This window comes from Athene noctua, chromosome 3, assembly GCF_965140245.1.
Source record: "Athene noctua chromosome 3, bAthNoc1.hap1.1, whole genome shotgun sequence".
Taxonomy (NCBI): Eukaryota; Metazoa; Chordata; class Aves; order Strigiformes; family Strigidae; genus Athene; species Athene noctua.
The window spans coordinates 18,635,178-18,650,676 of record NC_134039.1 but is presented as its reverse complement, the minus strand read 5'-3'; the positions used below and the strand labels follow the sequence as shown (position 1 = coordinate 18,650,676).

Sequence of the window (15,499 nt, the reverse complement as noted above, 5' to 3'; positions counted from 1 at the left end):
TTCAGGCACCTCATGCCTTCCTTAGCACGACAGTTTGGGTGAGGTATAAGTTCTCACAACTTTACTACGTGACTTCGCGATCCTCCGTTTCCTATAGCACCTCTTGTACACGGACAGACACACAGCAACAGCTACGCAGGTACCCACCTATGCCTCATACACACCCTGACTAGGCTGTGCAAAGCCTCAGTTGGGTTACCAGCTCTTCCTTCTGCTATGATGTTACCTCCCTGCAGTTTTTGCATCTCAGAGTTAACCAAAGCTCTATTTACACAGGCACAAAGTGAGAGCTACATGCAACACTGAATAACTACACACTGTTGAGCTGCCAGGTATATACATAACTATGCATGAATGCACACGCATGTGTAACTTTCCTCAGACAGACAACTTGCCAATGCCTGACTCACCCATGATTCATCCCTGAATTTTCTTAGATAAAACAGCTGAGAGAGGGGAGGTAGTTAAACTGTGCAATTGCTAAGTGAACACTCTTAGATCTGAAGAGTTTAGGAAAACCTCACAATGTTGAATTTATGAAATCTATCAAAAACAAAAAATTTCCACTGCTTCTACAAGGGTGCACTGGTTAAGGTGGGCAAAATATTTAAGCCACTACTTTCTGGTATGAAGAAATAAACTTGTTGAATATTTATAAGCAAGATTGTATTCCTCTGTGGCTATGTTGATGAAGGAGGTATATACGATTGCAGTCCCTTTACAATCAAGCTTCTCATCACATCAGTTTAATTCAGAGACAGTAAATAAAGTGCAGCTGCCTGGTTCAGGTCCTGACACCCAGTTACGCTGAATGTCAATGCAGCAAAGCAAGAGAACTTAAGTGGCATATATATATATATCTATTTATATATATATATATATATGAAAAACTCTATACAAATTTTGTTGAATATAATCAGATAATTAGAAATAAGAGCTTTCAACGCAAACACCTTGGTTATGCCTTTGTACAAGCGTAAGCCTCTGCACAACAGGGAAATCTTACAGAGCAGGACTGTTTAACACCTCTTCTAAGCAACTGCAAGTGTTGCCAAGCTGTCTCAATCTTCACAATTATGCTTTGCTATTAACATGATTCACAGAAGAACCAATAAAACACACTGAAACAAGCCTTTGTTATCACTGGGAGCACATTCCACTGCAAGAGCAGCAATCCTCTAAAGAATGACATTCTACAGATGTCCACCAAAGTAGCCTCCCAAATTCAGACACTAACAAGGTGTTTCTGGATGTTGAAAGATCAACAGAATGTGCCAAATCATTTTCCAACATCCTGGAGGTAAACTGATTTCAATACTCCTCTTATTTCTACACAAATTACTGTCCTTCTGTAAAGCAATGGGATCTTCCATACAAGTGAGGTGGCTGCAGAGCAGCAAGTTTTATTCTATGCAATGCATATAAAATGTTGAAAACATATGTGATGATTTAACGACTTAATGTGATATCACTAATTTGACCAGAGTGAAGAGCATAAGAGCAGATGTGAATGTTCATTGTATGTCCTAGTGCTACAGCAGAGCATCAAACACATTTTCATGGGATCTGAAAAAAGAAGTTTGCTTAACAACAGGTCTGTAAAATTAAAAACCTGCAACCAACCCAAGAAGAGCTGGAGTTCCCTTCCACTCGGTGAAGCATCTGGCCTGATTGCTGGTGGCTGCCGATCACTACCATGTCATCACTCTAAAGCCGTGAAACATCCCCGCAACCGCGTTAATTAGCTCCCCTTGCAAAGCGCTTAAGCCATAGAGCGAGGTTACTCACGTGATGTCTCTGCGCTGATAGCAACCTTGAAGAAGGCAGGCGATCAGGTCACTGATAAACTCCACATCATCCCTGTGAAGAGCAGCTTCCAGTTCCTAATGAGCAGAAAGGAGAGGAAAAAAATTCCAACCATCAAACTAATTCCTTAAAATTTACTGTTAGTTGATCAGGACTGAAAAGACCCAAGCAGCCTCAAGTACATGTACAGCAGCAGAGCATACACTGGGTAAGCCGACCTTCCCCATCATTAAAAATACTGCTACTACAACCACTACCTCTTCATTGCAAGAGTTTATGGGAAGACCTTGAAAGGTTTTTACTGAATGTCACTCTCCAGCCAGATGACTAATGTTTTTGTCTGGAAACAGAAAAATAGGGTTCAGTGAGGCTGAGATATTGCAGCCTAATAAGAAAGCCATGATTTCTCCCATGTTCAGCTAATGGGCAGGAATCAACAGTTTCATTCTCCTGCTTTGCTTTCCATTCGCTAAGGCTCATCAGTTCATTTAAAAGATGCGCTCAGAAAGCATGGCCCTAAAAGCCACTTACACAGAGAAATAGCAGTTTCAGATGGATAGCCAGAAATGGCTGAAAGCTAGCAAGCAAATGCCTCAAAGAAAAGTAGTCATTTGATTATTTAACTTATTTCTCTTTGGGTTTTTTATAGCTTTCAGTAAGAAAGAAAGGATGGTGGGATGTCAGAGACCTCATGACCCAAAATCTCAACCCTTGATGGAAGGGTGCAGAGTATCATGGCTTATTTCAGTATGATGGAGTTCACGTAAATGAGTGATGCAGGAACTGATCCACAAAAAGGATAAACTTCTAAATGTAGTTATTACAAATTTTGCGTATGTTGTGAGAAATATCTGTTTTTCAGCTAGCAATTTCAATCTGTGTTTTCAAAATATTACTAGGTTAACTCCAGTTTTATTTATATGCCAGAAAAACATTCACAGTAAGAAAACTCCACTTCCTATAAGAGTTATCATCAGTAGTATACAGCACTTAACAAGATTTAATATGGATAAACAACATAGGCATAAGAAGATATTCTTTTTGGGTTTCAGAGTAAATAATGGATTGAATACAAATTCCTACTTGAATGTTACTCGGCAGACTGTTACACAAATGGCTAAGCTAATGGCTATAGAATAAAGGTTAATGGCCAGAGAATAAAGGATAAACGTTTTGGCACTTACCCAATAAAGAAGAGAAAGTGCTTTTTTATTAGGCCACAGTAACTGCGGTAATAAAATTATTGATAACAGATTGCAGATTAAACGCCACTTGTAGTTTTTTATTGGAAATGTATTAATGGCATATTTTCATTATCAACACCACTCTTCTTTACCTCTTGTGCAACATCCAAAGTGCTTCACTAGTGGAAGCTTGACACTTGCCTTGTGAAGAATGTAATAAATGCATCTATTATACCTGGGGCAAGGAAAGGGTGGTGGGCAGCCAAAGCCTGACACAGCAACTCTGCTGCAGAGCTAGGAAAAGTCCCAAGAATCTCTGTTCTGGCCTCTACACGACTACTCTGTTTAATGACAAGTTAATACAAAAACTGTAGTTGCTGCTTGCCATCCCTTGGAGAGAGTGATATTATTGTACAAATAGTAATCACACTATATAAATAGCAATTACCAAGTGAATACACATGGTAAGCAGTTAGTATTTTGGAGGTGTTGATTTATTTCATTTGTAAATTACTTTAGTGGACATCTGCCTTCTGAGAAAATATACGGGGGGGGAAGAAACCCAACAAAGTGTGTGATGTGGTAAAACATCCCAGGTGTGTTACCACAGTAAACTTGCAGATTGTGAAAAATGATATTACGACCCAGAATAAAGGATGGGGGAAAGTAAGTCTTCAGGATGTTCCCCCACATTCAGCCTTTCCCTCATCCACATACACTCGTGCACTGAAGCTGTCAGTCAGCAGCCTGCCTCTGCTAGGATTCAGCAGCCTTTTGCATGAAGGCGTATTTAAATTGCTTCCCGAGAGCCTTTTCAGAGTGTTAGATTAAGCAGTGACTCTGATAGCCCCTATCTGCAGACATTGTTTTCCAGGCCTGGGAGTGACCTTTACATTTTAGGAGCAAGCAAGTCACCCTAAGGATCTGGGGAACATTCCTTGGGCACTGGGCAAGGTGTTGTCTCCTCGGCAGGGACCCACCAGTCTTCCCCAAAACACCTGCCCACCCCCCTTGCTGTTTCCTCTGTCCCAGACAGGTGATCCTGCTCCTTGCCTTCATGGCAGGTGCAGCACCAATCTGGGGACCCAACCTGGCTGCAGATAGATCTTGCAGCCACTAGCTAACAGAGGCACTGGGCATGCAGACTGACGTGGGGCTGGGTGCAAAGTCCAGGTGCCACACTGGGTTAAGGGACTCTGGTATAAATCAGGATTAATCAGCACACACATAGCATGGGGTTAATGAAGATCCATCATTAGCAGGCATGAGGCTGTCAGCACGTCTGTAGAAAGGTGCTTGCATTGCACTCCTCAGTGCCCTGGGTGCTGCCCACTCTGGTCCTCTGGTCCCTACTGACAGTTGCACCCAGTGCCAGGGGGTGAAGGCACTGTCCAAGTATTACCATGATTATTTGTTTTGGAAAAAAGATAATGACATTGTCCTGTAAAGTTTTTGTCTACTTTTTTTCTGTCATTGCTTGTGATAGGACAAAACAGTGAGAGGTGCTTTAATTTCTCAGGGCTGAGTCCCTTGGCCCTGTTTAACTGAATGTCACAATTTTCTATCCCACTGGATTCTCCATTTTTCTCCCCCCAGACACCTAAATCCTGAACTTTTCCCACATGCCCCAGGTGCTGTGGAAATGTCAGGGACCAGGAGGACACAATACAAATCTTAACATCTCAGGACCACAAATAAAGAATAAAACTTGTTTTTCCAACAAAGGGACAGCTAGTAAAGCGTCACGGTGGTCAAGCGGTGCATCTGAACAGAGGTGGCCGAAGTGACGCCAGGGATTCCCAGGAGAAAGAGGCCAAAATGTCCCTGGTCCTCAGAGCAAACCCTGCCTTGGGCAACTGTCCCCACGCTCCTCTGGCCTGGCCAGGGTGAGTGGCAAACGTCTGGGCTTCCTCCCTGCCACCATCCTCCCCACGCCTCCAACCCTTTTGTTTTTCCCCTTTTCTCTTTGAGCACTGAGCTGTGAGCACAGAAATCTGAACCTTGCCAAAATGCTTTGGGGACGGCACAGAAAGGAAACAGAAGAGGCAGCAAATCAGTGGAGGAAGGGGGACACACACACATCTCCTCCTCTAGCTGGAGAGAGCAACAAACAGGAGAAAAGCAGGATTCTCCCCCTCTCCAGCTGGCGTCACACCTCATTAGGGAAAAGCCTGTTTAACGTCTTTCCCTCCCCCCAGCCCGGGACTAAATCCCCCGAGTCAAGCAAGGGCTGCAGGGAAGAGGTGGCCGCTGGAGCAAGGGTGACCGCTCGCCCAGGAGGAGCACTGGCCTGAAGCAGGGTTAGCCGAGGAGGGTGACAAGGCACCATCCTGTCCCTCCCCATTCCCTGGGAAAATTGCTGATACGGGTGGGCTGGGAGAGAAGTTCTACTGCCCCACTCCTGCCTACCTACCCCAAGCCAGACACTTTGGCAGGTATGGTTAACTCCAGAGGGGTGCTGCTGGCCAAGGGTTGAGTCTGAAACAAGCACTGCACCCCTAGAGCTGCTTGGAGCACCTGCATTTTGTTGCCACTGATACTTTGGTCTGCTCTTGACAGCACCTAAGTGCTGTCACATCTGGATGCATGGTGACCCAAACACCATGCTGCCCAAAGTATACCCCCCTTCTCAATATCTGTGCAGATTTTTGAGAGGAAAGACAGTCAATTTCCCAGGTAAAAGTAAATGAATGAGTCCACAACTGTGACAGTAGTGACACCACTGTCACCAACACAGAGGTGACAGCAGGGCTGCTGCATGCACTGGCTTTTTGAACTATGGAAAGCTGCCAGTCAGACTTCAGCTCCTAGAAAGCTGTCTGCTTGGAGGGTGGTGTCACAAAGTTTGGGACCCTTGTTTCTGAAGACAGGGTCCTCTAAAACTGCAGGGAAGCCCAGCATGTGCAAGAGCCCAGTGTGAGCAGGCTGGGTGCTGAGGTACAGGGCTACAGTTCAAAGGCTTCCTCTGTGCTGGAGCTGAATCATCTATAACCGAATCTGATGGACATAACTAGTTTAAGCACAGCTAAGCCTTGTCCAAGTTAGCCATCAGTTAAAAAACCCTGATCCCTTCAGCTCTATTTCCATACCGCTGCCATTATCAGCTTTCCATTGCAATGCTTCCAAGTGACTCAACAGGCTTTTGCAGAGGCTTTAGGAGATCACCAAAAGCTACCAGTGAGCTGTGCTGAGGCAGCCCCAACCCATGCACTGAAATTTTAAATGAATTTGTCACTTAATCAAGTCAGGACATCCTTTTCCCCACACAGATAATTAACAGGTACCTGGGCAAATTAATGCAAAAATGTACAGTTACTGGGATTGGGCAGGAAGATGGGAAGTCAACTGCAAATCTGATATCCTTCCAACAAGCACCATTTATCCCTGTGTTGCATGAAGCCAGTGTGTGTGGTTCACATCTCTGGCTAGGAGCTCCTGCTGTCCTCCCCACCAAAGAGCCAGCTGTCCCAGGAGGATACAGGGACTTGTCGAGGGACCACTGCTCCCCCCATCACATCCCAGAGAGTAAAGTGTGGCACCCTCCTTTTGGCTGCAGAGCACAGCCAGCCAATTTACCCAAAGCAGCAGCATAAGGTCAATGAAGTGAATAGCAGGACATGGTCCTGGAGCTGAGGTGACAGGATCCAGCTACACCATGAGCCAGTTGCTCTGCCAACCCCCACAACTCAGTGTGTCAGTCTGTACGTGCACTCAGCCCCTAGGACATATGCAGCACGCCTGAAGAAACCATACCCCCACCCAGCAGCCAGAGAGCTTTCTATAGACCAGTACCACGATCTTCCTGCTTGTGACTGTTGCCATCATATAGAAATGTTTTTCAAAATATGAAACCTACTGAGAGTGCCTCACTCTGCATGACAAGTCAGAAGGGCACTGCAGGGAGTTAGGTGTATCCCTAGGGCCATGATACCCAAGGAGCGCAAATAGCAGTGGGTTTAGATGGCTGCCATAAAGTCAGAAAGAAGTTATGGCTCCTGATCCTGATGGATTCTCCCACTCATGTTATCTTAATTTTAAGCGGCTATTTGGAGACACCACTCATTATCCAACTTTGCAGCTGGATGCGCCTCTCCCAGCTTCCCCACAGTCCTGCAGAAGCCTGTATGCTGCCCCCTCTCTCCAGGGCTCTGTGACTTCCTGAGCCAACTGGGCCCTGCCTTCTTCACTCTGCTCTTCCACCACAGGGAGAGCGGGTGCTGGACAGGAGGGACCAAGTCAGCAGCTCTCCTCACAGGAACACCATCATCTTCACCTCACCCTCTGGGGACCATGAGCTGAAGGGAAGCCAAGCTGGCTTTCTACAGTAGCTTCGGGGGCACAAGGCGAAGAGGTTTAGTGACAGACACTTGGCACCACAGTGGTCCCAGCTCTTCTCTGATCTGCCAAACTGGTGTGTGAGGTCAAGGGATGAAGAGCAAAAACACCTGAGCGAGGAGAAAAGCTACTCTGTCAGAAGGGGACTATCATTTGTGGAGGGGGAAAAACGCAAGAGAACGAAAGGTATTCCCTTTTCCTGTTTCTTCAGGTTATCCGTTAATGTCTGTCAGTGCCTTCTGAAATCTCTACCTCCCTTGAGTTTCTGTGAGTAGACTTTGAAGGCTATTTCAAGCACATTGTAAATAGGGGCATAATGTTACTCCAGGGCTAAGCAGAGGTGTGACAGACAGCTCTGTATAAGGGAGATGGTTATAAACAGAAAGCCAGAGAGAATGTGTCGTATTGCCTCCACATTATGACTGTTTGCAAAGAACAAATCCCACGTGCTCCCCTCCCAGTTCCAGCAGCATGATGAGTAATGTCAGCCACCCTCCCCTCCAGCTCCCTTCAGCGATGAAAGGGGATGCACAAACAGTGAATTCTGCTCAGTTCAGCCCAAGTAGGTTTGAAAATGCAGACTCTTTCCAACATCAGTGGACAGTTTTGGTCAGGCTAGAATTTTCTAGGGTTGTTTTATAAGCATACTCCAGTTTTGTCCTTCTTTAGCCTATCAGGATGCTTAAAAATCAGAGACTACCACGCTATCTATCTACCACCTATCCCACTCATCTGAACAGTTGTGGCTTCTTGTTCTCCATCCATGTTAACCTTTGGGACAGGGACCCTCTCCTGTTTTTCACAGCATGCTACTGTTTGCTCTCCAACTGGAATTTTTCACTGCTGTGTAATACAAACAAATACGAGTAGCTCACACTAGGTGGCTAAACTGTACTGAAAAGAGATTTCAGTCTGATCAATCCAGTCTCCCCCATGCCCCATAGCACTGTACCAGTGCTAATAAAGCTTTCCTCTCCTAGCTCATCTTGCCTGCAGTGCAAGAGATTTGGGACAAGAACTGCATTCGTTAAAAATTTTATGCACTGTCAGCACTTAAAAGATGTAAAACTGTTGCTCATTCTGTTTCTTCCCCCTGCAAAGTACCTTTGCAGATGGACGCGGTACATCTGAAGCTCTGAAGTAACAAGCGATTAGTTTCTGTTTAATAGTTAGACATTAGTACTTTATGCCTCTAGAGCAGCTTTCATCCTAGAGCATCAAAGCATTTAAAGAACATTCACTAAAGCCTTGCAGCACCTGTGAAGGAAGGGGAGGCACACACCCACATGCAGAGCAATTTTACAGATGGAGAAACTAATACAAGCCCCAGCATCCATACCAGGGACATGCTTCACTCAGTGGCGAATGAGAAAAGCCATAAGGCTTGATAATCAATGCCACTGCAATCATCTTTCTTCTTCAGCAGTTTTATCAAAAGCATTTAGAGATCTTGCTATTTCTCTCCAAAGGATGTTTTCTCCCTCTAGAAATAATCCCCTCTTCCTTCAAAGCAGACAATCTACACTATTTACCATAAACCAGTCATGCTGGCTGAGGGGCAAACATCGCACTGGGCACTGACCTGGCTTTACATAGGAGAGAGACAGAAATTTCAGGCTCAGCAGAACCTGTGGTTTGCAAGCCTCTTGCAGACCCCATGGAAGACTTCCAAGAGGCCTGCGAAGGGCAATTAAGAAAAGCAAGCTTAACACCAACCAGTCGTCTTAAATTTCTAATCAGGGGTCCATGACTTTAAAGGAGAAGTACTGGGGTTGCGCCCTTTAAAAAAACCAAACCACAAAGTGACTGACCGCCACAAGTTCAACTCCAGCTGAAAATAACCTCCAACACAACAGTATGAGAGGAAGCACAGTCTGCTTGAATTGCATCCTGTTTACCTCACCCTCAGAAAGATTTATTATCACCTAGAAAGGATCTCTTCCAGTAGCTGTGCTTGTATGGAGTATCAGATGTATTCAGATCTTTGATCTACTTAAAGATTGTGCTGGTTTAGGCTTTTGGGGTTTTTTGCTGGGAAGACAGGCTGAGGAAAGCGGTAAGCAGAGACTAAAGATTGTGGCCATTCTGAAGCTAACCCATAATACCATATAGATTATATATTGTTAAACTCTCACAGTCCCATGCCAGTAGTACCTTGCTGGGAAAACCAAACCAGCCCCAAAACAACCCCAAACATGCTGGATTTAGCATTCCCATTTATGGACTAATTATGACCAGCAACTAAAGACTAAAAATTTTAGCAACTGGTTTACGTAGCATCTTGGGTGAGCACAATCACGTTGGTGGGGAACAGCGTCAGCACAGCTCTACCCATTCTTGATGTTGTTTCTGGAAACAACATCACCAGGTTAGCTATGGTCCCTCCCCAGACAATTTGGCTGCACAATAAATAAAAAACAGCTGATCCTGCCGTGCCACCATCTCCTGCGGTAAGAAGCTTCCTGGGTACCTAGTGGGAGTTCTGCTAAGCTTTTAAGCCCATTGGCAACGTGGGGAACAGTCTGTAGCTCCAAAGCCAAGAGGCTCGAAGTAATAATCCGATTTCAAAGCTCCTCCTCCTCTCCAGCCAAAGGCAGCAAGGGAGGATGAGATCAGACTGTAGATGCTCTTCATTTTAGGTCTGGCCATTGCACTCATCTGCTCAGCATGAGCACAGAGAAGGGAAAGGATGAGCGCCAAAATCTGGAATGGATTGCTTGGCTAAAGTTTCTACAAAGATTTCAAGACTTACTGGGAAAATAATTTTTTTAAAGGGATTTTCTCCACTCTCAATATAGCCAGACTGTCCATCTAAGCCAGCCTCCATTTTTCTAGTTCACGCCCTGGCCAGAACTCCTGGGGGATTTACTCCCTGCCATCATGCACTGCTGATGCAACATGGCATGCAAGCTGTGCAGCTGGTTTGTATTCGTGCCATGAAACTTCTCCAGTAACAGAAACGAGTGGTGCTCTGGCATTTACATCGCTCCTGCCCTCCAGGATGTTATTAGCTGCCAGATGATAAGTAAGCCATGAAAAAACTATCTTCATAGGCATCGAAGTAAACAGAAAGCCCAGACTGCCCCTTAAGGATTCAGGTAATTCCCTTACATCCCTTCTGTCCCCCAAACAAAAATGATGACCTGGTTTTGAATGGTGGAAGAAAGGTCCCTGCTCACCCTTGCCTGAAAAAGAGGGACAAAACAGTAAAATACATTAAGATAAAAAAAGGCTGTAAAGCCTTGCTTTTTCCCTTGAGTCTGATCTCCACAGCCAGCCATTCTTCTGCCTCCCCTTTGGATGCCGTGTGGAGCGCATACCCACCACAAACAAAACCCGGCTGGCAGCTCAGCGGGGAGATTGGCCTTAAAGTCCTGTCTGCACTAAAAACTCTTCCTCCTCGCTCTGGGTCAGACAAAAGAAAAGCTGTTGGGAGAGCCTGCAGCCACACACAGGTACACCATGGGTTTCTACCACTGCGCGTGCCCAAAATGAATGGTGGGTGAATTCTACCACAGGACTACAGTGAAATCCAAGTTCCAGCATTTTTTTTCTATTAATTTAGCAAAGAAGAATTTGCAAAAGTATGAAATAGCTGCCCATTGGTATCAACCCTGATGATGGAGCCAGCCAGCTGCTCAGATGCTTGAGCTGCCTGTTTGCACCAGGCTTAGTCTCAAGTCCAAGAATAAGTTTTAAAAACACACATCTACTCCATGGCATAACAGCTTGTGGAACCATAACTAATAGGTCTCTTCTGTACTCTCAGATAACAGTCTGCACTATTCTGGATAACCAGAAGCATCACCTTTCTTACCTATCAGACTATCTGAGCTTCTTCCAAGCTTATACAGTCCAAACATACTTCAATACAAAAATTAATGGCTTTTATAAAATTTTTAAAATCATTATAAGAAACACAGACACTACCACCCTAATGCAAAATATATGCACTAAGGGATAGCCTTGTCATAGGAAATGGTGTTTCAAGTCTGTCAAATATTGTAATGTGAATCACAGTTCCTTGCACAGCCCTGGCTTCATAACGCATGTCACTGCAGGATCCAGTGTCAAAACAAACACAAGAAGTTACCTCTTCCAGTATTCATGCTCTACCGTCAGCCCTGTCCAAATAAAATCTGTATTTCATCAGATATGTGGAAAAGTCCTCCAGAGCTTTTAAAGCCTGGTTGGGGCTCAGAGCCTCCACCCACATCGACTGCTATCTAGCACGCCTTCCCCAGCCAGCCTCCACACTTCCTTGGCTGTCCTGCTGAACACACAGACCTGCCCTGCTCTGCCGAGCCGTCATCTTCCACAGGATGCTAGTAAAACCCAAACACGACCTAATAGGGTTGCCTGGTGACTGATGAGACTACTCTCATGGCTAGGAGCTGCCTGAAGATGAGCAGCTGGGAGCCCCAGGGAACTCCCATCTCCTTCCCCACAGCTGGAGAAAGGCAGAGGGGAGAAGGGTCTGCTCAGAAAAACAAAGCAAAAAGCTGGCAGTCCCAGGGTTTTTAGGCTGAGTAAAGTGTAAAATCTCAGGAGCTGCTTCTTGTGACATACTGCAAGTAACTTGACATTCACACAAGCATCAGCAGTGCAACCATCCTGACTGAAGCCCCTCAGCCAAAGGTGGCCATGAACCACCAGTTCCATCCGCGTGCAGAAGGAGCTCAGCTCACATGTGTTTGCCAAGGGAAAATATACAGAGCCTTTTGTATGCTTAGGAGATGGACACTCCATGTTTTACTCCACATCTGGCAATGCTGCTCCATAAAAAAGGTGATGGAGTGCTTGTAGCTCTCCTTAGAGAGCACAGGATCAGTATCTTCTTCAACACATATGCTATACAGGAATTTTTCTCTAGTTTAATTTAATGTCATCTTTATAGTCAATAAATTTGCAGATTGCTACAAACACTTGGCTACTTTTGCAATATCATCTGCCAGAAACAACTAATTATTATTATGTTCATAAATGTTAATGCCAACTACACTCTTAAAATACATATTATAAACAGCATTGTAATTTGAGAGGTGGGCAGTAAACTATTGCCCAGACACAGAGGAAACCAGGTCTATTGCTACAGACATTAGGTGGAGTACCTTTTTCTCCTAAATTCTTTCCTGCCATCCAGAGTAAGAAAGAAGAAAAAACCCCAACTTGTTTCATTACATTTAAAAAAAACAAAACAAAGTTCTGTTACATCTTGTAAACGATAATAGCCTGCTTTGTTTTGCAATTCAGCGCAGAAGTGATGACACTGGATTATCCAAAGATCCGTACAAAATGCTTTGGTTGGATGAAATAGCTGATCTGCCTGAAGTGGGGAAAAAAAATAAAATGGTAACAGATAATTATATAACCAGCTTGTAAAAGTGTTATTAGTAGAGCATGGGATCAGGAAAGCCTTGGCTTTCATTCTCACTTCATGCATTCAGTGATGAAAGCTAAATCTCTGTCCGTCTCTCTCCTCCCCCACCCAAAAGTTAGATAATCTTTAGCCAAGCCTGTAAAACACTTGCAATCTTTGAGAAAAAGGAAGGCTTAGTTAATGTACTGCTACTTCTCTAACATTCAGATGCTGTGTTCTACCTCGATAACAGAAGAAAACTGGAAAAAAATTTCCTCTGCCATTCAGATAAGGTAGATCGAGGACTCAAGGGTAAACTCTAAAGTTCAACATTTTAGTTTGAAAGGATATTTCCAGTCATTGGCTACTGGAATTCAGATCTTCAGATCTTGACTGTATGATAAAATACAATAAAAAAGAGCTTTGCCAGAAGGTATCTCTTTCTTTCAAGGAAGGAATGGGAACATTAGCCATTCCGTACATTAACTAAGTATAGCAAAAAACCACACGTGGACCTTGTTTTCAGTTATCCACAACTGGATGTCTCTGGAAATCTTTCCTCAGGAGTACAGTTTTGCTCCTGCTTTTTCAGGAACAACAGAGGCAAATCCAAACAGGAGAAAAATTAAACTGGTGGCAATGGACCTTGAAGCGACCTGCAGCACTAAGGTCTTTGAAACTGCTTTCATTTGCCAGAACATAAATTAGATTCCTCCCTAGGTATGGCACAGGGGTTAATGGGAGCTTTATAAAGCCTTCTTTGAACATACAGATTATCCTTTTTGAAAAAGGACTAATCTTGTGGTTTAAAGTACAGTATTGGGAGCCAGGAAACCTATTCCCAGCTTTGCCAGGCTGGGTGACTTCAGGCAACCCACTTGACTATTCTCTGCTCTTTTTCAATACCCACGAACTAGAGACAAATACCTAAACCTCCCATGAGGCTTAATATTTGTAAGACAATGAGAACCAGCTTAACTATTCACAGATCCCTCAAAGTAGAAGAGGATGTCAGGCCCTTTTATATGCAGGTTCGTTCAAACCTCTCCAAACAGTAAGTCCCACAGGTAGCAGCAAAGGACACCTGCACTGGGCACTTCATACAGGCCAGAATCCCAAATTATAATATTACCAATTACATTTTTTTCAGCAGCAAAGGAAATGTCTCATCCTGTCTGGCATTTCTGTCCAAAGGAGGTGCTCAAAAGGAGCAAAGCTGAGAAACTAAGAAAAATACAAGTTTAGGGAGAGCCATGCTGGCTAGGCAACTGTCAAAGAACAGCTTTCCTCTGCAGAATCCAATTTCACTGCAAGAATGTTAAAAACAATTTAAAGACAACAAAATAAATTCAATTTTAAAAGTAATCAAGCATTTCAAAGGTAAAATAGAGAAAACTCCCCAACTGCCAGATGACACAGAACATTCAGCACTGGGAACAAGGATCACTGTTTTCCTTCCAAGAACAAATTCATCCTAGACATCTCCACTGTGAAAACCAATACTGGCTTAGAGTCTTCTCTCAGAAGGTGCCTGTCATTCCTCCCAAACTGTCACAGTTATATACTCTCCATATTTTAGTTTCCACATATTAGTCTCCTCCAAACTTTTAAATAAGATGTGTATAAAATATTTGGGTATAAAACAATCCCATGATTTCCAAACCTCCTTAAAAGACTGCACTCAGAGACTTACTTGTATTATGAACTACGATGCTTTAAAGACTCACTTCTTCCAAGACTGAGCACAGCTCTTTTCTGCACACCCCCACATTTTGATTGATGCATTAATATGCTGCTACTGTTTGAGACACCTACTTGGCCCATAAGCACAGGTGACTCTGACGTGGTCACTCCCCAAGGACTCAGTCCCACTGTGTTGATGAGTGGTATAATTTCCTGTGACTCCACCTCACTAATAAAGCTTTAACAAGCAGAGCTCCAAAGACTGTTTGCCAACTCCTTCCCTTCTAGCATGAAGAAAGCTCAGGAAATAGTTTTAAAATAACCTCCATGCCACTTCCAACAAAAAAGAAGAAAAGGCAAACAAAAGAATCATGTCCTATTCCACAGACTAGAAAATTTGTTCATTCCAGGGCTTCTTGCACAGAAGAAAGTTATCCAACCACAACAGTGTAATGTCACTTTCTTTTCCTCCAAAATAAATTTTGGTGTTGAAAAAATTCTACCTATGCATTTACCATGGGCAGCCTCAGTCAACCAGGAGCACATCCAGAGCCAACAATCAAGGAACAACATTCAGGACTAACTCTGTATCGATTTCTAGCTGGGGTGCAAAGTTAGGAATTTGCTTTTTTTCCTCACGATCTGTCCTTTGATCTGAGAAGAAAGAAAAAAAATCCAAAAATGCCCAGACTCACTTTCCTATAAACTGAGGTATCATAATTATTTTTCAAATAAAAAGCAAATTATTAGATCCTAACAGCACTTGCAAAAGAGCTAGAGCAGTTTGATCCATTGCTATTCATGCTTTCGAACACACTTCCAGTCCTTCAGTCACTCTGCGCTTATTGGCTATATGGAAGGTAAAGCAGCGAGGAACACTAAAGGATTAATTCTCACAATAGCGGGAAGCAGGAGTCCGGGCTCCTGGGGAGGGTGAGTGGGGGAGAAGGATGAGTGGGTAGGCTGCATCCCTGGTCATTGGACTATCTTGCCATGATTTTATCTTCTGCTTAAAGCTATCTGAAAAGGGAGCTACCACTGAAAGGGTGCCCCAATGACTTAAATGTAAAAGGTGTTATGGGAAGGTTATATGTGAAATAAATGCAAGGCATGGCTCAGTAGGGAAGGGAAT

The 15,499-nt window shown here is 44.0% G+C and overlaps 1 protein-coding gene across 4 annotated transcripts in view; it reads right to left on the bottom strand.

The window, feature by feature from the left end:
• Positions 1 to 15,499, bottom strand: part of CECR2 (CECR2 histone acetyl-lysine reader) — a 102,975-nt gene that overhangs the window by 51,292 nt on the left and 36,184 nt on the right. For all 4 annotated transcript variants that reach the window (XR_012633381.1, XM_074902161.1, XM_074902163.1 and 1 more), the window contains exon 2: positions 1,789 to 1,883. Coding sequence is in view for 3 of the 4 variants with exons in the window: in XM_074902161.1 (XP_074758262.1) it covers positions 1,789 to 1,883 (95 nt within the window). In the remaining variant the exon portion in view is untranslated. The remainder of the gene's footprint in view (positions 1 to 1,788; positions 1,884 to 15,499) is intronic.